Consider the following 21,683-nt stretch of genomic DNA (forward strand, 5'->3'; position numbering starts at 1 on the left):
GTTACAAATACTGGAGCTGGCGCCGGGAGCTCGTGACGTTATAGCCCCGCCCCCTCAATGCAAGTCTATTGGAGGGGGCGTGACAGCTGTCACGCCCCCTCCCATAGGCTTGCATTGAGGGGGCGGGGCGTGATGTAATGAGGGGGAGGGGCGTGATGTCATGAGGGGGAGGGGCGTGATGTCATGAGGGGGAGGGGCTATGGTGGCCCAAGCTCCCGGCGCCAGCGTTCGAAACAGTTTGTTCCAAACACTGAGCAGCGGAGTACCCCTTTAAGTTTTCAGCAGGTAAGATTTACGCATCATTTTTAACAGCCTTGTAAATCTTTCATGTCTTATACTTTGCTGAACAAAAAGTAGGCAAAAAAGCACGGACCTCCAGCTGCTCCACTTGTGAAAATGAAAGGTGCATAAAACTTGACTTTTAATCCATTAGGTTAAAAACATGCCACGACTAAGAGCCAGATTCGGCTCGAAACGTGTCTGTTGTTTCTTCTTTGTGTGTCTTATGTCAATGGATATACGATGTTTTTAACCTTATGGATTAAAAGTCAAGTTTTATGCACCTTTCATTTTCACAAGTGGAGCAGCTGGAGGTCCGTGCTTTTTTGCCTACTTTTTCATGCTGTCATCAAGGTGGTTCCCAGCTACTTAAAAAGAGTTATGCAGTTTAAGAAGACATATCCCCTATTCACAATATAGGGGATAAGGGTCAGATCCCCCGCTATCTCCTGTGCAGTGCCCTAGCTCCTTGCATGGGTGGGTGTTTACCACGGCATCAAGCTGTGGCCGACAAGCCCCTTCCATACATCCCTGTGGGAGAGCCGGAGATACAGCATTCGGATATCTCCACCTCTCCCATAGAGATGCATAGAGGGGGGCGTATTGGCTGCAGCTTTGTGCCGTGGTTGACAAACCCCTACACTCACGCTGCAGTCGGATCCACCGCAATCTGACACTTATCCTCTATTTTCCAGATAGGGGATACGTTTTGATTGATAGATCTCTTTCCCAGTTTGTGTATAGGGAAGAGATCTATCAATCAAGTCCTATGGGGCAGGCAGAAGCCACCAGGGACCACCCCAATGACTTGTGGTTCAGATAGCATGATAGTGATTTGTACAATTGCACTGAATAGTGTATAGGAAATGTCCCTATGGAGCCCTGGAAAGGGCATTTTTTCATAAAATTAGTAGATATTCAAATTATTTCTAAGGAACTTAATGGTGGTGGATTCCTGGGACTGAGCTTAACTCGGGTATTTAACCAACATCCAAGTCCCAATATAGGAAATAGTGCTTAAAAGGGGTACTCCGCAGCTCAACGTTTGGAGCAAACTGTTCCGAACGCTGGAGCCGGGAGCTAGTGACGTCATAGCCCGTCCCCTCATGACATCACACCACGCCCCCTCAATGCAAGTCTATGGGAGGGGGCGTGACAACAGTCACGCCCCCTCCCATAGACTTGCATTGAGGTGGCGGGACGTGACATGAGGGGGTGGAGTTATGACGTCACTAGCTCCTGGCACTGTCTCCAGCGTTCGGAACGCCCTTTAAATAGTCAAACCTTGCAACACTTGATTTGGTGCAAAGCACTCACTTTGGGAACCAGTTGGGATCTCCACGGAACTGGCAATCGCTCTTTGTAACCGCAATACCACCCAGGTTCATCAGAGTCCGCTGGACACTGGCCATGTCCTTTCCTGTGGAAGATAAGAAAAATATTATATAAAAGGGATTTTTTACATTTATTTTTTATTTTTGCCAGTCCTCATTTACACATGTATGTCTACAACACGTTATGAACAAGACGATATTAGAGATGATGATGTAAAACACCATGCCAGTAAAGGAATGGGCCCCGATAATTTTAACAAAATGGCTTCCATACCTTCCCACAAGTCAACTGTCTGGAACAAGTCAGTAGCTGCAATGCCGTATTTCTCGCAGGCCTTGAGGAACTGGGACACCTGCTCCATCTGTTTGAAGGCCATTGCTGATGACTGGATTTTGGCCACTGAACCGGGGGCAAGAGAGTTGATCAAGTGACAAAGTACCTAAAGTGGTTAGAAGAAATAAATACGGAGACAAATTTGGTTAGACATTTTGTGATCCACCTACGACCTTTCGCCATTTTATAGCATTTTAGGAGAACTTTAAAATAATATGATGGGTATGGAAAATGCCTTTAGAAAAGTTCCAGCCAAAATTAAAGGGGTACTTCCGTGGAAAACACTTTTTTTTTTTTTTTTTTTAAATGAACTGGTGCCAGAAAGTTTAACAGATTTGTAAATGACTTCTATTTAAAAATCTTTACCCTCCCAGTACTTATTAGCAGCTGTATGCTACAGAGGAAATTCTTTTCTTTTTGAATTTCTCTTTTGTCTTGTCCACAGTGCTCTCTGCTGACACCTCTGTCCGTGTCAGAAACTGTCCAGAGCAGCCTAGGTTTGCTATTGGGGTTTTTCTCCTGCTCTGGACAGTTCCTGACACGGACAGAGGTGTCAGCAGAGAGCACTGTGGTCAGACTGAAAAGAAATTCCTCTAGTATACAGCTGCCAATGAGTACTGGAAGGACAAATATTTTTTAAATAGAAATAACTGACTAATCTTTTTAACTTTCTGGCACCAGAGTTTTCCACCAGAGTACACCTTTAACTTATCCTGTGGAAAGGGGATAAGTAGCTAATCACTGGGTCCCCCCCCGCTATCTCCTGAACAGTCCTCGACTCTCTCAGTAAGGAGCGCGTGTCATCTACCAGTAGACCGGGCACGCTCTATTCATTTCTATGGGAGCGTTAAGGATGCTCGAGTGTTGTACTCTGGTCTTTTCGTCGATTCCATAGAAATTAATGTGGTCGGACCTTCCCCCCACGATCAGCTATTTAGTTAATTTTAGCTGGAGTTCTCCTTTAATATTGTTCTATTCAAAGGCTCTGTACCATAATTTGGGGATTCTGGAAAGGTTTCACAACAATACAATTATATCCTTCTTTTGCCCTATAAAGCGTTGTCCACCTTGTCGAAATGTTTCCAATAATGCAGCTTGTTTTGGTCATGACATGTTAGCACTTAGTTTTCGACCATTAGGTGGCACTATTTAGTCATTGATTTATCTAGTTTTTCCCACCAAGTTTTAGGGTATACTTAGGGAGAAATTTAAGTGGGAGCAGCTTCAAAGTGTGAAGAAAAATCCAACATTATCTAAAAACTAGCAGCACGTTTGGGAACTATATCCAAGGTAGAAAACACAACAGGCACTCACCGTTTCTGAAGATTTCTTTTATTCTGGTATCGCCAAAATGTGCATAAACAAAGGAATGTTGGGGGGAGGGGGTATGAACTTGATAGCAGGGGTGTTACGTAACAGAACCCCCCCCCCCTGCAATAAAGTTCATAACCCCCCCCACCACTACCACATACCTACCTTGTTGAGTGCTTGTTGTCCTTCCTACCTTGGATATAGTTGCTACATGTTTACCTGAGCACCTCGGTATGAAGGAGTAGCATGCAGGACAGGGTCGGCCGACTTGTACTCCAAAACTAACTAGTGCATACAGTAACCAAAGTGGTGGTGCCGGATCTATTCTCATTGTGAACACAGAACCACGTTTGAACGTTTCACTTTTGGTCCCAAGACCGATATGACTATTCCCACTGCAGGCACCAAACACACTTAAGTCTAAAGTATTCCAATAGATGACATTTTTGGCTTAGATGTTGCAAACAATGTTACTTCCAAGACACCATTTATCAGATTTGGGTTTTATTTCCCTTTAAGTTCCGCACTTTAACAGCCAGCATCGTAATCTCCAGACCTTGTCACAACCAATTCTCAGACAAAATCTTTGGCTCGGCTTATTTTCTTAAACTTTAATGTAAACGCCAAGAGCCCAGCGGTAGTTCTGGAGAGTTGGTCTCTGGTGGTGTCTACGTAGATTTCATATGAAAACATTTTGACGCATCGTACTCACTGTGCCGTCTTTCAGCCACTTCTGGAAACCAGACTTCCCTGCTTCCTCGGGATGCCCACAGTCAGGAGGGCACTGAGCGACTATCCACTGTGTCAGGATGTTCTCCAGCTCGGGGTCATACTTCTGATCAATCTTCAACTGAACTTCCCTGCTCAGTCCATAGGATGGTCCTTTGTTTGCCATTTTAGTGGTTGGTGGTTAGGGTCTCTGTAAGGAGGAAACAAGAATCTAGGTAAAGAACTCGAAGACCAAACCGAAATGTCGAGATTTAGGAATATGATGCAATAGAACACAATGGGAGGATCCAGACCCAGTATAAAAAGACAGATGGTGTTTCTTGCTAATATGCTCCTAAAAGGCTAACATAGATTTTCCTTTTCCCCTTTTTTTTTAAATAAATAAATATAAGGGAGTCTGAGCATGAGCCGATGGTAAACAACATTTATATCTTTCCTAAGGCTTAAGAACAAAAATGGAAAGCTGTCTTTTCTAACTTCAAGATAGATATGTTGGATGTGTAATTCCATGGAAAGGCGCCAGAGACATTAACATTAGGGACTGGACAGGTTGGGTTTTCGCACAATCTTGTTTTATTATACAAATCTGCTGGCCAACATTAAAGGGGTACTCCGCTCCTAGACATCTTATCCCCTATACAAAGGATAGGGGATAAGATGTCTGACAGTGTTTTTTTAGAGCGTCGGGTGCAACGCCAAAGGCTCGTGACATCACAGCCACGCCCCCTCAATGCAAGTCTATGGGAGGGGGCGTTACTTGCATTGAGGGGGCATGGCCGTGATGTCACGAGCCTCCGCCCCGCATCGCCAGCCATCCGGCACAGAGCGAAGATCGCTCCGTGAACCGGATGTCTGAGGTGCCACAGCAGAGATCGCAGGGGTCCCAGCGACGTGATCCCCGCGATCAAACATCTTATCCCCTATCCTTTGAATTCAGGATAAGATGTCTAGGGGAGGAGTACCCCTTTAATGAATTTCATGTATATGGCCAATATAATGGTCTATTAAAGGGGAACTCCAGCACTTAACTTATCCCCTATCCACATGATAGGGGATAAGTGTCGGATCGCGGAGGGTCTGACCACTGGGATTCTCTTGCCCCCCACCCTGGCTCACCCCATGCACGAAGCGACCACAGCTGACCACATGATGACAAGCTCCCTCAATGCATCTCTATGGGAGAGCCAGAGATATAGCATTCCTGTATCTCCCACTCTCCCAGAGAGATACACAGAGGGGCATATCGGCTACCGCGTTGTGCATTGGTCAACACAGCTCTGTTCACAAAGCAGTGGCCATTCCGTGCATGGGTAGAGTACCAGAGTTCCCCTTTAAATAGGACTTAAAGTAAACCGGTCATTGGTTTCATACTGCCTGAACCACTAATCATTGGGGTGCTATCCCAGACAGTGAGAAACCCCTGAATCAAGGCTGGTGGGGCAGAGAGAAACCATAGGGAACTGCCCTATCTGGCGATAATTTAGGCATCATGAAAGTGATGACAAGTTCTCTTTAAAAATCATGTTTTTGGCAAAACAAAAACTCAATATTTTTTCAGTAGCATATTTTTTAATGCTGCAACTCTAATGCGTATGGGATAAATTAAGTTCCTGTTTCATGTTCATCTTACTTAAGTTTCAGGTTTGCTAAAGAGGACAGCCCCTTGAAGCTTAAGAACAAAATTTATTAAAGGGTCCCATCTGCTGGGAACCCTCCACAGTCAACTCTACATGACAGCGCAACTGCTTACACATCACCCATTCATAATAGGATGGGTTCACACCACGTTTTGTACTTACAGTTCCCGTATACGGCTGGGAGGAGAGGGCGGGGCTTAATCGCGGTGCCCGCACTCTATAGGGGAACCGTATTTAATGCATGTCTATGAGCCGACCGAAGTGAACCGCAGCCTCCGGTCTGCTGCGTTTCCGGCCGTATGCGGTTTTTCCGACCACAGGCAAAAACGTGGTCGACCGCGTTTTTTGTCTACAGTCGGGAAACCGCATATGGCCAAAAACGCAGCCGACCGGACCTCCCAGCCGTATACGGGAACCGTAAGTACAAAACGTGGTGTGAACCTACCCTTAAAGTAATTGTCTATGTAGAACACCAGTGTCACTCTTTTATTCCCTTGACATCTGCAGTCAGGGACGAGTCAGGACACTGCCATAGACCTGGAATGGTCATCTGGTCTTGTCAGTCCGGCCATTCATTTTAATGTATATGGGCACCACAAACTGTTCCGAACGCTAAAGCCGTGAGCTCGTGACGTCATAGCCTCACCCCCTCATGATGTCACGCCCCCTCAATGCAAGTCTATGGGAGGGGGGGCGTGACAGCAGTCACGCCCCCTCCCATAGACTTGCATTGAGGGGGCGGGGTGTGATATGAGGGGGCGGGGCTATGACATCACAAGCTCCCGGCTCCAGCGTTCGGAACAGTTTGTTCCAAACGTTGAGCAGCAGAGTACCCCTTTAAAAGGTCTTATTCCACTAGTAGAAGTGGATAATTGTTGGGGTTGACTCCTCAGACCGCCTCATGACCTCTAGAACAGGGTCCTGGGTCTCCCATTGGAACAGAGCACATGCACCGCTGCTCCATTCCTGGTCTGTAGGATCTGCCGGAGATGGCCGAGTACAATGCTCGCTATTTCTGGCAGCTCCCATAGACAATGAAGTAACAGTGAACATGTGTGTCCGCCGCTGTATTTTGATGGGTGACTCAGGACCCTGTTCATGAGATTACATGTGTCCCAGCAGTCAGATTCCCCCCCCCCCCTTGATCGTACACTAAGTTCTTATGGTGGGATAATACCCTTTAAGACTTCGGTTAAGACACAGCACAGACCACATGTCCTAACTTGTAAAAAAACATTATGGGTTATGTAAAATCTCAACGATAGTCAACTGAACTATTCACCTTCTGAAAGGTCCGGATATTCGCAACCCACAGGAAACTCCCCCACCATGTCCTGTTTGTGTTACACGGAAGCCGTAACGATGAGCTACTATACAAGGAGGGTGGGGAACTGAAATCTTTATCTGGGTTCTGTAGCCCCCATCTCTTTTTGAGCATCACATTGCCTGTAGAGGGATCCCTTTACAGATTTCCATGGGGCATTAAAAAGGGCATAGATGGGCACAGCAAGGAAATAATTCTACCGCTGTACAAATCACTAGTCAGACCACACATAGAATACTGTGTACAGTACTGGTCAGACCACACATAGAATACTGTGTACAGTACTGGTCAGACCACACATAGAATACTGTGTACAGTACTGGTCAGACCACACATAGAATACTGTGTACAGTACTGGTCAGACCACACATAGAATACTGTGTACAGTACTGGTCAGACCACACATAGAATACTGTGTACAGTACTGGTCAGACCACACATAGAATACTGTGTACAGTACTGGGCACCAGTGTACAAGATAGATATAGTGGAGTTGGAGAGGGTTCAAAGACGGGCAACCAGAGTAATATGGGAATGGGAGGACTAAAGTACCCAGAAAGATTATCAGAATTAGGGTTACTTAGTTTAGAAAAAATTCTTAGGGCGACCTAATAACTACCGTATTTTTCGTCATATAAGACGCTCCGGCATATAAGACGCAACTAATTTTATAGGATAAAAATCTAGAAAATAAAGATTCTGAACCAAATACAATGTAAAGTATAGGACAGTGATCTTCAACCTGAGGACCTTCAGATGTTGCAAAACTACAACTCCCAGCATGCCCAGACAGCCGTTGGCTGTCCGGGCATGCTGGGAGTTGTAGTTTTGTAACATTTGGAGGTCCGCTGGTTGAAGACCACTGGTATAGGAGGTAATACTCACGTGTCCCCGCCGCTCCGGACCCATCACCGCTGCCCTGGATGTCGACCTCCATCGCTGTCGCGCGTCCCCGGGGTGTCCCCGTTGCTCCGGAACGTCTCTGCTGCCCGGTATCCTCGCTCTTTGTCGCTACACCTGCCGCTCCTATTGGATGACGGCGTGCGCGACGACGTGATGACGACGAAGGAGAGCGCCGGCCATGCAGGGGATCCCGGCACGGAGCAGACACCGAGGAGGCAGGTAAGGTCCCTCCCGGTGTCCTGTAAGCTGTTCGGGATGCCGCGATTTCACTGCGGTGGTCCCGAACAGCCCGACTGAACAGCCGGGTTAGTGTCATTTTCCCTTCAGATGCGGCGGTCAGCTTTGATCGGCGCGTTTGAAAGGTTAATACAGGGCATCACCGCGATCGGTGATGTCCTGTACTAGCGGCGGATCCTGGCCGTTGATGGCCGCCGCGATAGTGCGTCTTATAAGGCGAATACACACCTAACTTTTCCCCCCCAGTTTTGGGGAAGAAAAAGTGCGTCTTATGCAGCGAAAAATACAGTATGTATAAATATATCAGGGGACAGTACAGAGATCCCTCCCATGATCTATTCATACACTACACCAGCACCGACAGGGGTTCTTTACTGTAAGAGCAGTGAGACTATGGAACTCTCTGCCAGAGGAAGTGGCCATGGTGAACTAAAAAAAAAAAAAAGATCAGCATGGGCCTGGTGCATTACTAGAGAGTAATAACATTACAGATTATGTATTCTAGATCTATAGGGACAGAACGCTGATCCAGGGATCTATTCTGATGCATATTGGAGTCGGAAAGGAATTTTTCCCTGGTATGGAGCAATTGGCATCAACTTTAGGTTTTTTTTTTTTGCCTTCCTCAGGATCAACACAGTAGGGACACAATAGGGATATAGGTTGAACTTGATGGACTCCTTTACATAGCTCATAATAAAAAAGCCCAAAGTATATTTGTCCAACCTCATCTGGGTTCCTTCTCTCCAGGGGTCCCATTACTTTACATATAGGCAGCAGCTGCCTTGACTGCCGGGACGTAGCCTTACACCTCTAATTTTCCGTGGCAGTACATTATCCCATATGGTAAATCAATACAAAGAGTTCAGTATGAGCTTATAATACAGAGCCCAATAATGGGATTTTATTATGGCCCTCTTAGATTATTATGGCCGAGGGGTTAGTTGCAATTGGCAGAAGCTAAGTAACCTAATATAAGGTTCTCTTGATAACCCCCCTGACTCAGCGTTCCTCTATTACTGTAATTACTGATAATGGGCCGGAGCCCTGTATAAATACTCAGTCTACTGCAATCACATCATTCAGGGGATACGTTCCAAGTTTGCTTCGTAGAGATTAAAAGGCACCGATTGCCGGCATGCCACAGGGTCGAAACTGTTTTTTTCCTAGATAAGAATACAAAACGTGTATTCATTGAAGACTAAAAACCAGTAGGGTGCCCAGTGCCTCCTGCCGTACAGCTGTCAAAATGACTCCTAACAGAGCTCCGAAAGGGTGGTCAACAATATCCCATCCCTCAGATGAATTTTAAGGCAAGGTTTACGCTGCCGTTGTGCTCCATTTGTCTTTTTTTTTTTTGCACCAAACGGTCCCTGAACGGGTCAGAGCACAACTGACACCATCGGACCCCTGATGTCTCCTCATGACTTTAATGGGGTCCATCTGCTTTTTGCTTCTTCACAGAAGTTGAGTAGAGAAATCAAAATAGGATATGCAGTTTTTTGTTCTCCGCTAAACTCCCGTCTTTCAGGCGGAATGACCAGCGGTGCTTTACGGCAGTGTAAGCAAGCTCTTAAAAGTGGTACTCCGCCCCTAGACATCTTACACCCTTATCCAAAGGATAGGGGATAAGATGTCTGATCGCGGGGATCCCACCACTGGGGACCCCAGTGATCTTGGCTGGGGCACCCCAGACATCTTCGCTCCTTGCCGGATGACTGGCGATGCGGGGCGGAGGCTTGTGACGTCACGGCCATGCCCCCTCAATGCAAGTCTATGGGAGGGGGCGTGACGGCTGTCACGCCCCCTCCCATAGACTTGCATTGAGGGGACATGGCCGTGACGTTACGAGCAGGGCGTGGCAGTGACATCACGAGTCTCCGGTGCTGCACCCAACGCTGAAACAAACACCGGGTGCAGCAGGGAGATCGCAGGGGTCCCCAGCGGCAGGATCCCCACGATCAGGCGTCTTCTCCCTATCCTTTGGATAGGGATAAGATGTCTAGAGGTGGAGTACCCCTTTAAAGAGCATTGTGAGGGTTGGGAATGACAGAAAGTCCTTGGTGCCCTTACACATAGGCCCAAAACATTTGGTTATCTGGCAGCTTTTTTCCCCCCATACCCCTGAATGTTAGGCGTGGCACAGCTCTGATGTCCACTTATCTCTCTGAGAACAAAAGGGTCAGGCATTTGAAATCCCACTTTTCTGACCCTTCTCTCCCCCCACATCAACTGTTTTGGATTTTGGCCAACTTTTGACTAAAGAGTATGGGAACCTGAAAGGTGCCCATACAACCTATACTAAAGTCGTCCTAGCCAATCACCGTTGGCAGCTTGTCCAAGGCAGTGGTCTCCAAATTATGGACCTCCAGCTTTTTCAAAACTACAACTCCAAGCATGCCCGGACAGCCAACACAACCAGTAGAGCAATATGTGGACACAACCTCAGAAGAGGTGTATATCTACCATATATCCTGATCCCATAGAGATAGCGGCAGTATACGGATCTGGGAGGGGAGGAGTCTGTGAGCTGCTAAGAGGGATCTGATAGGTGATAAGGTCATTCTGTAGTCCACAGGAAGTCAGCTGACCCAGAACTTAATTCATTTTGACATATGAAACACTTAATTTTCTGAGTGTGGATCACAAGGCCCTGACATCGACAAAAACAAACACCGGAGTGCTCCTTTAAGTAAGAATATTGTAGGTTCTAAGTAGCGGCAGAGACTGGCACGCGCAGTTTTCCTTTCTTTTCCAATGTCTCTGCTCTCACACATTCCAGCTCCTGTCTCTGAACAGCAGAGCAAACATTGTCATGTATGAACCAAGGTCCCTGCACAACTCCGACCATCACAGTACTTTTCCACCACTTGTTCGGAAGCCAGCCAAGATTGTGTCGTGGAGAAGAGATAGCCAGGCAGTTGCTAAGAGACAAGACCGCAGCCTGTCCAAGACCTCGCGATGATGCAATGGTAATTAGATTTATTAGAGATAAACAAGCTGCGCATAGAGGATTACAACGTGTTATGTGACGCATCCACCTAAGAGTAAATGAGGCACTACAAGTGCAATAATAACCTATTACTGGAGAGTATTCACTGCCTGCTGCCATATACTGATCCTGAGTTATATGCCAGAGTTGTACTCACTATTCTGCTGGTGAGGTCACTGTGTACATACATTACATTACTTATCCTGTACTGATCCTGAGTTATATCCTGTATTATACTCCAGAGCTGTACTCACTATTCTGCTGGTGAGGTCACTGTGTACATACATTACATTACTTTCCTGTACTGATCCTGATTTATATCCTGTATTATACTCCAGAGCTGTACTCACTATTCTGCTGGTGAGGTCACTGTGTACATACATTACATTACTTATCCTGTACTGATCCTGAGTTATATCCTGTATTATACTCCAGAGCTATACTCACTATTCTGCTGGTGAGATCACTGTGTACATACATTACATTACTTATCCTGTACTGATCCCGAGTTACATCCTGTATTATACTCCAGAGCTGTACTCACTATTCTGCTGGTGAGGTCACTGTGTACATACATTACATTACTTATCCTGTACTGATCCTGAGTTATATCCTGTATTATACTCCAGAGCTGTATTCACTATTCTGCTGGTGAGGTCACTGTGTACATACATTACTTATCCTGTACTGATCCTGAGTTATATCCTGTATTATACTCCAGAGCTGTACTCACTATTCTGCTGGTGAGGTCACTGTGTACATACATTTCATTACTTATCCTGTACTGATCCTGAGTTATATCCTGTATTATACTCCAGAGCTGCATTCATAATTATGTTGCGATATTGAAAACAGGCAACAACATTGTGGTCAGACTTTAGCTTTAATGGGTATGAGTGTGTTAGTTTTTCCTACATTAGAAGGCTGCAAATGGTTCGGTGTAGAGTGGGCACTTTCCAGAATGCAACTCCCTAAAACAGTGTTTTCCAAACAGCATGTCTTGAGCTGTTGCAAAACTACTACTCCCAGCATGCCCGGACAGTCTTCGGCTGTCCGGGCATGCCAGGAGTTGTAATTTTGCAACAGCTGGGGACATGCTGTTTGGAAAACACTGACCTAGAACAAGCACTGTGCGGACACTATAAGAAGCAACAGGATCACCGGATCTGTACCTTGGCAAACATTAACCTCGTCCAAAAGATTATCCTCCCAAATCAGAGCCTCCACCCTGATGTCCCTGCACCTCCAGCTGGGTGTGAATAAGGCTATCGAGTCTGTGAATGTCAAACACAACCGTGCCCTAAAAGCACACATGGAGCCTACAGAGTGTGCCAGTGCCAACCCCACCCATCCTGTAGTACAACGATGACTGATCACCTGACTAAGGACCATTTATAGGATATCATTATGTTATAACAGCGCAAGTATACCTGTAGGGAACAATAAAAAGATTAGGAAATTTAGAAAATTTTTGCAAATATCATACATGCAGTTTTACCTACTAAATGCCCCCCATAAAGCTTTTTAAAAAGGAGTATTCCTGGATTTTTTTTTTCTTAAGTGACTATGCTACGGAGTCTGAAAAGTTAGTATAGTTTATAATATAGGGTCTGTACCCGTGTTTCATGGTGGTCTCCCAATTCTTATGCGATCTTTGTCCCGATAATCATTTTTAGCATACAAGATTAGTGTCAAAATGAGTGCATTGCGGCCTGAGACATTACATAACTAGTTAGGTGTTGAAAGGGAGCTTGACAGTGCTTCAATGCGTGTCCAACAAGAAATAATGGCAACACACGCAATTATAACTGCTCAAAGACTTTTTTTTTTTTGTGAGATGTATTAATCTCCTGAATATATATGATATTCACCCAAGTGCACAATAATATTTCAGCAGTGTACAGCCGGAGATTTCACTAGCTCGCCAGGTTCTCAATCCTTGTATGACCTGTGTCCATTAGTACGGCCATCTCCTACACCCGAGGGTGTGTAAGTTAATGCTTCAATGCGTGGGCCAAACGCTGGGTTAGAGGGAAATCATTCTCCTCAGGGCTGCAGGGAATATAAATTTCAAGCACGCATGAAAGAGAGCCTAGCTGGGCCGCAATGGGTGGGGTGGTTAATGTGTGGGAGGGATCTAATTGACCCCCCACCTAGAAACAAGGGATCCTGGGGATTGTGGTTGGATGCCGGGAACACAAACAAAAAATTATAATTTCACAAAAAGAAAGCAGCAGCGCTATGGTGGACTCACAACACATACATACAGACGTCTCGCGCAGTGCCTGGGTAATGAAGACATATGACACTATTCACTTGTAGAAAAAAAGATGAATAGAACACCACAGGTTGGACCGAACCAACATGAGGATTCGAATACTTCTGAATAATAGTGACGCCATGGAAGAGATGATGATGATCAGGCAGTTGGATTTCATGTCCGATTATTTTGTACTCTTAAAAAAAAAAAAAAACTTGGTTTGACAGGCCGAATATAGGACAAGAGGGGAAAGGCTTCTTCTTGAGGAGAGCATTTACGCTCTACTGGGAATTCTGGGAAGAAAGGATATACAAAGCAGCTCTCACACCACTTTGCATACATTACCAGTCAGCTTCCAAGACTGCTAGTTGGAGTAAATCACTTACTTGAAGAAAGTAGCGGGAAAGCTACATGGAAAAATTGGGGTGAGAGCTGCTTTGAATATCCTTTCTTTCCAGAATTCCCTGAAGACCGTGGTCTCCACACCTCTTTAGGATTCTTTCCTCAAGGAGAAACATAACCTATTTTGTCCTGCAACAAAAGGCCTCTCACTACCCAGCCAGCACCCCGCTCTGTACTGATGAGGGACAAAACCTTCAGATGGGTAATCTTTCCTTCCTGAGAGATATCTGGCTTGGCATATATTCCCAGTCAGGTTCCAAGACTTCTATTTGGAGTTAAATCCTGACTTTATGGGAAAGCCACTTGCAAAGTGGTGTAAGAGCCGCTCTGCATATCCTTTCTAGGCCAAATATATACACAAGCAGTGGGGGATCGGGAGAGATAGCCGTCAGCCTAATACGTGTTCAGCTGGAAGTTATCTTAAGACGCCAATAACCTAATGAGTCCGTAAAACTCACCCAACATCAGTGGGTTCTGCCGACTACCGTCTATTGTATATGTTCACACTTCGGGATTTCCGTGCTCAATCTTGCGCTTGGGAATTCCATTGTGTGAACTTTAAAGGGGTATTCCGGCCTTATACATCTTATCTCCTTTCCAAAAGGTAGGGGATAAGATGTATGATTGCAGGGGTACCGCCGCTGGGACCCCCGTGATCTCGGTGCAGCCCCCTACATTCTGTGCCAGACGCAGCCCTCGAGATTTGACGTCATGTCACACCCCCTCCATTCATTTCTATGGGAGGGGGCGTGATGGCCGTCACGGACCCGTTTACCCTGTGGAATGTCCGTTCTTCCGGCAGCATTACTCGTGGACTACATTGAGGTCAATGGTGATTGCACAGGTCCGCACGGTCCTGTCGCTGAAGGATTTTGGAGGCCGCCGACAGATGAAATCTCAGAGTGGAATTCCTGACCGGAATTCTGCGAGCGGAGATACCGTAGTGTGAACATACCCTTAGAGCTTTATTACTATCAGGCTGGAGCGAGGTGAAGGGTTAACACGTAGAGGAAGCGGTGAGGCAGATATCTGCCGTAAGAGGATGCGAGACGTGTACAGTGGCCAACGTGTTATTATACAAAGCAGATCCCTGTTCTTATCATCATCTTGACAGCCATATACAAGCAGAGCCGGAGCGGTCTCCCTCCCGAACCCGGGCCCGCCCCACCACAATCTCCCTCAGATGCAGTAAAAAAGGAAGTTACAGATGTAGCTTACTTTTTTGTCATATTATCTGGTTAAAGGGGTACTCCGCCAGAAATCATCTCATCCCCTATCCAAAGAATAGGGGATAAGATGTCTAATCACGGGGGTCCTTCTGCTCAGTCATGGCACCCCAGTCATCTGGTGCACGGAGCGAACTGCGCTCCGTGCCGGATGACTGGCGACTACAGCTGCCACGCCCCCTCCATTCATGTCTATGGGAGGTGGAGTGACGGCTACGTAGTAGGCCACATCAATATCTACAAATATACACACATAGCTAACTAATCAATACAGGGTGTAGACATTGGATTTACTCGGTGCGACTATGACAAGTCTGAGCAACGTCAGAGCACGGATTGGAAGTCTTGTCATGGGGAAAAAGTCTTAGATAACCTATAAAACTGTATATATATGTATATATATATATATGTATGAGAACGCGGTGGTAATGGTCGAGTCTGGACACAATCATCTTGTTTACCAGGAATCTTGATTCTAGAGAAACTTCAAGATCCACATTTGTTCCAGATTTATTATTATTATTATAATCGTAAACTATTTAGCCCCCAATTACTAAGCAGATAGCGGGTTTCTACTGTCCAGCCGCGGTCACGGTTTCTATTACAACCATCGAACCGCTCTGGGTTATTGCACAAAAATATTTCTCCCTACAAAAAAAAAAAAAAAACTTACAGTATCTAAAATCTCTGCGCTCCTCCTTGGGGAAAAAACGGCGCTGCCAGCAATATTCCTATTACTGGATAGAATATAAAGTACGATGAGTTTCTGGGCCGGCACCTTCATCAGGTACCATCTGTGTGTCGGAAAGCTAGGTGACCACCAGGGATGGCCACATTTTGGAATGTAGGAAAAAGAGCAACGATGGTGATCATAAAGCTTTCAGAGAAAACGGATACCTAGAAATAGCAGCGAGACCAGTGTGCTTCCAGCTGTTGTAAAACTACAACTCCCAGCATGCCCAGAGAGCCTGCCTGCACAGCCAAAGGCTGCCAGCAATATTCCTAATGAAATGTGATAAAATGTAATACTGTTAAGTAAGACGGGTTTCCAGGACGGTCCGGCCCCTGCATCAGGTACCCAGTATATGGGTCTAGGAAAGCTGGGTGACCACTATTGCAGCTGCCATTACAGGATTGGTCACATAGGGAGATTCTGGAATGTAGGAAAGATGAGTGACAACAGCCATATTGGTGATTAGCTGCTCCTTAGATATTTCTATGTATTTGGGTAATCACCAATATGGCTGTTCTTATGTTCCAGAGTCGCCCTGTGTGACCATCCCTGTTATGGCAGCTGCAGTAGTGGTCACCCAGCTTTCCTAGACACAGATAGCGGGTACCTAATGAAGGGGCTGGACAGTCCTGGAAACCAGTCGTAGTTAAATAAAGGTATTACACTTTATCACATTTCATCCAGTCTTAGGAATATTGGTGGCAGCCTTTGGCTGTCTGGGCATTCTGGGAGTTGTAGTTTTGCAACAGCTGGAGGCACACTGGTTGGGAAACACTGGCCCTAGCTGCTCGTTAGCCATTTCTAGGTATTTGGGTAGACCAGTGTTTTTCAACCAGGGTTCCTCCAGCTGTTGCAAAACTACAACTCCCAGCATGCCCGGACAGCCAAAGGCTGCCAGAAATATTCCTAAAACTGGATGAAATGTGTTAAAATGTAATACTTTAATTCACTTACGTGTTTCCGGGCTGGTCAGGCCCCTTCATCATCATCAGGTACCCGGTATCAGTGTCTAGGAAAGCTGGGTGACTGCATTACAGGGATGGTCACATAGGGAGATTATGGAATGTAGGAAAGCTGAGTGACGACATGATCACCCAGATACCTAGAAATAACAGACCAGTGTTTTCCAACCAGTTGTTTCAAAACTACAACTCCCAGCATGCCCGGACAGCCTTAATGCTGGGAGTTACAGTTTTGCAACAGCTGGAGGCACCCTGATTGAAAAACAGTGAGCTAGATAGTAAGGATAATGTCAGAAGAATCTTGGAAAATCTTGATGCCTCCTCCTTGACCCCAAAGACAATCGGACATTTCATTCCTCAATAGAGATGGAGGAAAAGGCGCAGAAAGAAAAGCATTTTCGCCAAGTATTTCTGGTCGTCTTGGGTACGGAGCAGGAGACTTGAGCGGTCTGGGTCTTGGCAGAGCCCAGCTGCAGGAAGTCTGGGAATTCTCAAGATACCAGGATAAAGTTTCCACTTTTTTTTATGAATTATGAATTGTACAAATGCCAGGGCAGCGGATGAGAGACGGAGGGCATGGTGGGTAATTTATGAGGAAGATACAGAGGATAGAGAGAGGGAGTGCATTTCGATTTCAGTCCATTTGTGGCCTGGATTAGAATTTTTTTTTATTTTTTTTAAAACAGCGCCACTCTTGTCATCAGGTTATGTGAGGTATTGCAGCCCAGTTCCATTGAAGAAGTGAATGGAGGCAAGTTGTGTATTTTTTGCTGTTTTAGTCACTCGCTGGTCAAGATATTGGTGTGTACCCATTCAGATATTTGTTGACAGGACGAATATGACTATAGCCTATGTATACAGGAGGGGGCTAGCTACATCTCTGAGGCAGGGCCAGTTCTGCCTATAGGCAAAATAGGCAGCTGCCTAGAGTGCCCTTTTGATGGGGCGCTGCTCTTCCCGCTGCAAGAAAGTTAGTAACCAGCCAACATCTAAGCACCTGCCCAGCCAGAACCGCCGTCGCGTGAGGAGGGGGTTTGTTACAATGTGTGACACCCCAGTAGTAAGGAGATTACATGAGGAGGAGGTTTGTTACAGTGTGACACCCCAGTAGTAAGGAGATTATATGAGGAGGGGGTTTGTTACAGTGTGTCACCCCAGTAGTAAGGAGATTACATGAGGAGGGGGTTTGTTACAGTGTGACACCCCAGTAGTAAGGAGATTACATGAGGAGGAGGTTTGTTACAGTGTGACACCCCAGTAGTAAGGAGATTACATGAGGAGGGGGTTTGTTACAGTGTGTCACCCCAGTAGTAAGGAGATTACATGAGGAGGGGGTTTGTTACAGTGTGTCACCCCAGTAGTAAGGTGATTACATGAGGAGGGGGTTTGTTACAGTGTGTCACCCCAGTAGTAAGGTGATTACATGAGGAGGAGGTTTGTTACAGTGTGTCACCCCAGTAGTAAGGAGATTACATGAAGAGGTGGTTTGTTACAGTGTGACACCCCAGTAGTAAGGAGATTACATGAAGAGGTGGTTTGTTACAGTGTGTCACCCCAGTAGTAAGGAGATTACATGAAGAGGTGGTTTGTTACAGTGTGTCACCCCAGTAGTAAGGTGGGGCGTGACAAAGGGTGGAGCCAATGGGCGGGGTCAAGGGGGCAGAAAAATTAGCTTTTGCCTAGGGTGGCTAAAATTCTTGCACCAGCCCTGTCTCAGGTAGTCAGAGAAGCCATTGTGTGGACAGATGCAAAGATGGAGGGTATCCGATCAGTGGAACAAGCTGTTGCTACCACAACACTAAACACATCTGTGAGGGAGAACATAGCGAAACCCACAACCGGTCTAGTCATCGCCATAGCGACGAACACAAACAGCACACAAAGCAAAATACCACAACACCCACAAAAGAGAAACAGCGCAGACAAAGGCGCAAAAGCAACAGTGGCAGATTCTGCTCTCCGAGTCGTCGGACCTCAATAGAGAGAAAAAGAAAAACATCCATTGTGAAGGGAGATCGTACGAGCTCCTGGGACACTCAGAGCCCTTATGTTATTTCCATGGATCGTACCTTGAAATAATAATAAAACAAACAAATGTTCTTGTCGTCCTCTTCGGTCATGTAAAAAAAAGTCTCTGCAAACATTTTCTTAGTTGTAACTAAACTTGGGAAAGTTGGATGTCAAGCCCTTTGGCAGATGTTATGGCAGCCATCTTAGTGGTCACCCAGCTGTCCTAGGTAGCAGAAAGTAGAACATTCTGAAGCAGTAAGGGCTTGTTCACATCACCAGTCCATTGGGCATTTCATTTATTTTTTTCTTCTCTCCAGTAAAATACTGGATCCCCAACGGACCCCATTTAAGTCATTGGGATCTGTCAGGACCCGGTGGTGTCAGTAGTGTTCTGACCAGTTCTGGGTCTATTTGTCGCAGAAAAAAAAAAAGCCTAAACGGACCCAGAACAGGACAGAGCTGAATGGCTGTGTCAACTTAGCCTAACAAGGACAACAGGGTCAAGCAGATTTTACTAGTCGGTAGCTATGGAAACGTTTGGGGAAAATAGTTTAGGGTTGGTCTTTTAAATGTTTTAGTCATATGAGTATTTCCTAGAGTCCATGGAAGACGACTGACACAATTCTAGGGGAATAAATGGTTGCCGGTTTGGTTGTCATCCAGCTTTCCTGAAGTCCTGAAAAGCAACTGTCTAGTGTTGTAGCAATATGGGAGAGGGGGTCCTTCAAAACTAAGGCCCCCTTCACATATATCCGTCGTCTGGCAGAGTTTCCCTCCGGTGCTGTAGAAAAAGCATTGGAGGGAAACAGATTGTATGGGACAGTTCACTCTCATCCGGCGTCTCAGGTTGGACGCCGGGTGGTGGAACACTCCACATGGGCATCGGCATGCATAATTAAAGGGGTATTCCGGCTTCATACATCTTATCCGCTATACAAAGGATAGGGGATAAGATGTATGATTGCAGGGGTCCCGCAGCTGGGACCGCCGCAATCTCTGTGTAGCCCCCGGCATTCTGTGTTCGAGCTGGAGACGTGATGTCATGGCCATGCCATACCCCCTCCATTCATGTCTATGGCAGGGGGCATGATGCCTGTCACGCCTCCTCCCATGCACATGAATGGAGGGGGCGTGGCCATGATGTAACGTCTCAGGGGCAGTGTGGGGGCTGCACTGAGATAGCGGGGGTCCTAGCAGTGGGACCGACAGAAGTGTACCCAGCCTCATGGGCCATTTACACAGGCCGAATAGACGTTAACAGTAATGTTAGTTCCCGATAAATGACTGGTGTAAAGGGTCACCGATCAGTGAAGAACAAGAAAATGCTGTTTTGTCATCATATTGAACGGTTTTTTCAGGCCTAAAAATTATCATCATCAGTCGGCTGCACATAAACCCATGTAAACGATATGTAAAGCCATTGGGAGAGGCTGCAGGAATGATCCAGCGTGTGTGGTGCTGCCTGTATAATGGATTGAGCCATGTAAAAACATCCTTAAATGAGCAATCATTAAAACTAATTTTTGCTATTCCACTCCTTATGGTGAATAAAAAAATAAATAAATCTAATGTACTTTGTTTAAGAAAAAATGAAGTTTTCCATGTTTCTTTTGTGTTTAAAAAAAAGCTGCCACTAGGTGTCTCCCTACTTTTCCAGAGCACATTCTCTCCCCCTCCCCTTCTCCCCTGTATGGCTTCAGATGAGGTCACGCCTGCTGGGGAACGCCCCTTCCCAGTCTGTGAATCTGACTGAGACTGAGCAGAAAATACAGAGCAATATCAAGGTAAAAAAATACAAATAAAGGCAGGTGGTGTTTTATCATGATGGGGGCAGTGAACTGTGAGGATTATAAAATTTAACAAGATCATGAGAGGTACTTTTTAAACACCAATCCAGGAGATCGTTATGGGCTTGTGTGGAACAGCCTAAAAGAGCCAGGAGCCTTGAATGGCTTGATGTCAACTCTTCCAAGAGCTGTAATGGCAGACACTTTGGTAGCCACTCAGCTTTCCCAGGGACATATATGTAAGGAAAGGCTGAAATGCTCTTTCATTACTCGGTAGTGATAAGGACACAGGGTAATGACAATACAGTCTACTCAGCCGTGCTCCGTGTTTAGCACTTTGAGGCCCCATTTCCGGCAGACCCATTATGATGGAAGAGTTCCTGCTCCAGATGTGACGTCTCTGGGAATGAATGCGCTTCACACAGGATTCCCCTGTGGAGACATCCATTTACTATTAATAGAGACATTTCCACTGGAGGAAACTCAGATAATGTACAATAACTGGACGTACACACCATATCTACCCAGGAGAATATAGCCCTATAATGGGCTTTTTATGGCTTGTCCCTGAACAAATCCATAATCATTAGCTCTAGTGATACTATGACTCCCATCATAAAGGTTTTGGCAGGAGTCGCTTTTTTTCTTATGAAGAGACTCAATACATCTTAGGGAAGCCCAGACCAAATCACAGCACATCAACCAGACTACTATGTCAGCCAAACTAACTATCTGACTGGCTCTTCTTCAACCATATATCTTGCCAGCTGGACTTCCTAACTCAAGGAGATTCTTCTTCATCCTGGTACGTCGCCAACCAAGTCGTCTCACCTGCTTGAATCAAGAAGTTTGGGGCAGTCACTGGCATCTGCATGAACTCCACCTTTCCACGCAATGCCTAAACCCATTTTTGGAGCCACTGGCGATCACCTTGCTGGTTCAAGCACCAGGATTTCACCTAACATAGATGCCATTTGGACAAGGTAGCGACTAACACGTTCAAATCCTTCCTTACTTCCTTGCGTGAACACAAAAAAAAAAAAAAAAAAAATGGTGGGTGGATGGATAAAGCAAAAATATTGTACTTCCTTAGCTCTCTGGTAGCCTCCCTTTTTTCTATTCCCCAGACTCTAAATCTTATGGACTACCCAACACGCACAGCTATCGATCTCTCTTCGCTTTATATTATCCAGACCTCCTCCCTTCCTAATGCTCCAAACCCC

The 21,683-nt window shown here is 45.9% G+C and overlaps 1 protein-coding gene and 1 long non-coding RNA gene across 9 annotated transcripts in view; one reads left to right on the plus strand and one right to left on the minus strand.

Annotated features, from left to right (window-relative positions):
- LOC130295599 (uncharacterized) overlaps positions 1 to 21,683 on the plus strand; it is a 205,758-nt gene that overhangs the window by 16,448 nt on the left and 167,627 nt on the right. The window lies entirely within an intron of this gene.
- TAGLN2 (transgelin 2) overlaps positions 1 to 21,683 on the minus strand; it is a 42,924-nt gene that overhangs the window by 1,270 nt on the left and 19,971 nt on the right. For both annotated transcript variants that reach the window (XM_056546459.1, XM_056546460.1), the window contains exons 2-4: positions 3,971 to 4,177; positions 1,888 to 2,053; positions 1,597 to 1,699 (exon numbers count right to left, since the gene is read on the minus strand). In XM_056546459.1, the coding sequence (XP_056402434.1) occupies positions 1,597 to 1,699; positions 1,888 to 2,053; positions 3,971 to 4,153 (452 nt within the window). In that variant the 5' untranslated portion in view covers positions 4,154 to 4,177. The remainder of the gene's footprint in view (positions 1 to 1,596; positions 1,700 to 1,887; positions 2,054 to 3,970; positions 4,178 to 21,683) is intronic.

This window comes from Hyla sarda, chromosome 11 (genome assembly GCF_029499605.1).
Source record: "Hyla sarda isolate aHylSar1 chromosome 11, aHylSar1.hap1, whole genome shotgun sequence".
In the NCBI taxonomy this organism is placed as follows: Eukaryota; Metazoa; Chordata; class Amphibia; order Anura; family Hylidae; genus Hyla; species Hyla sarda.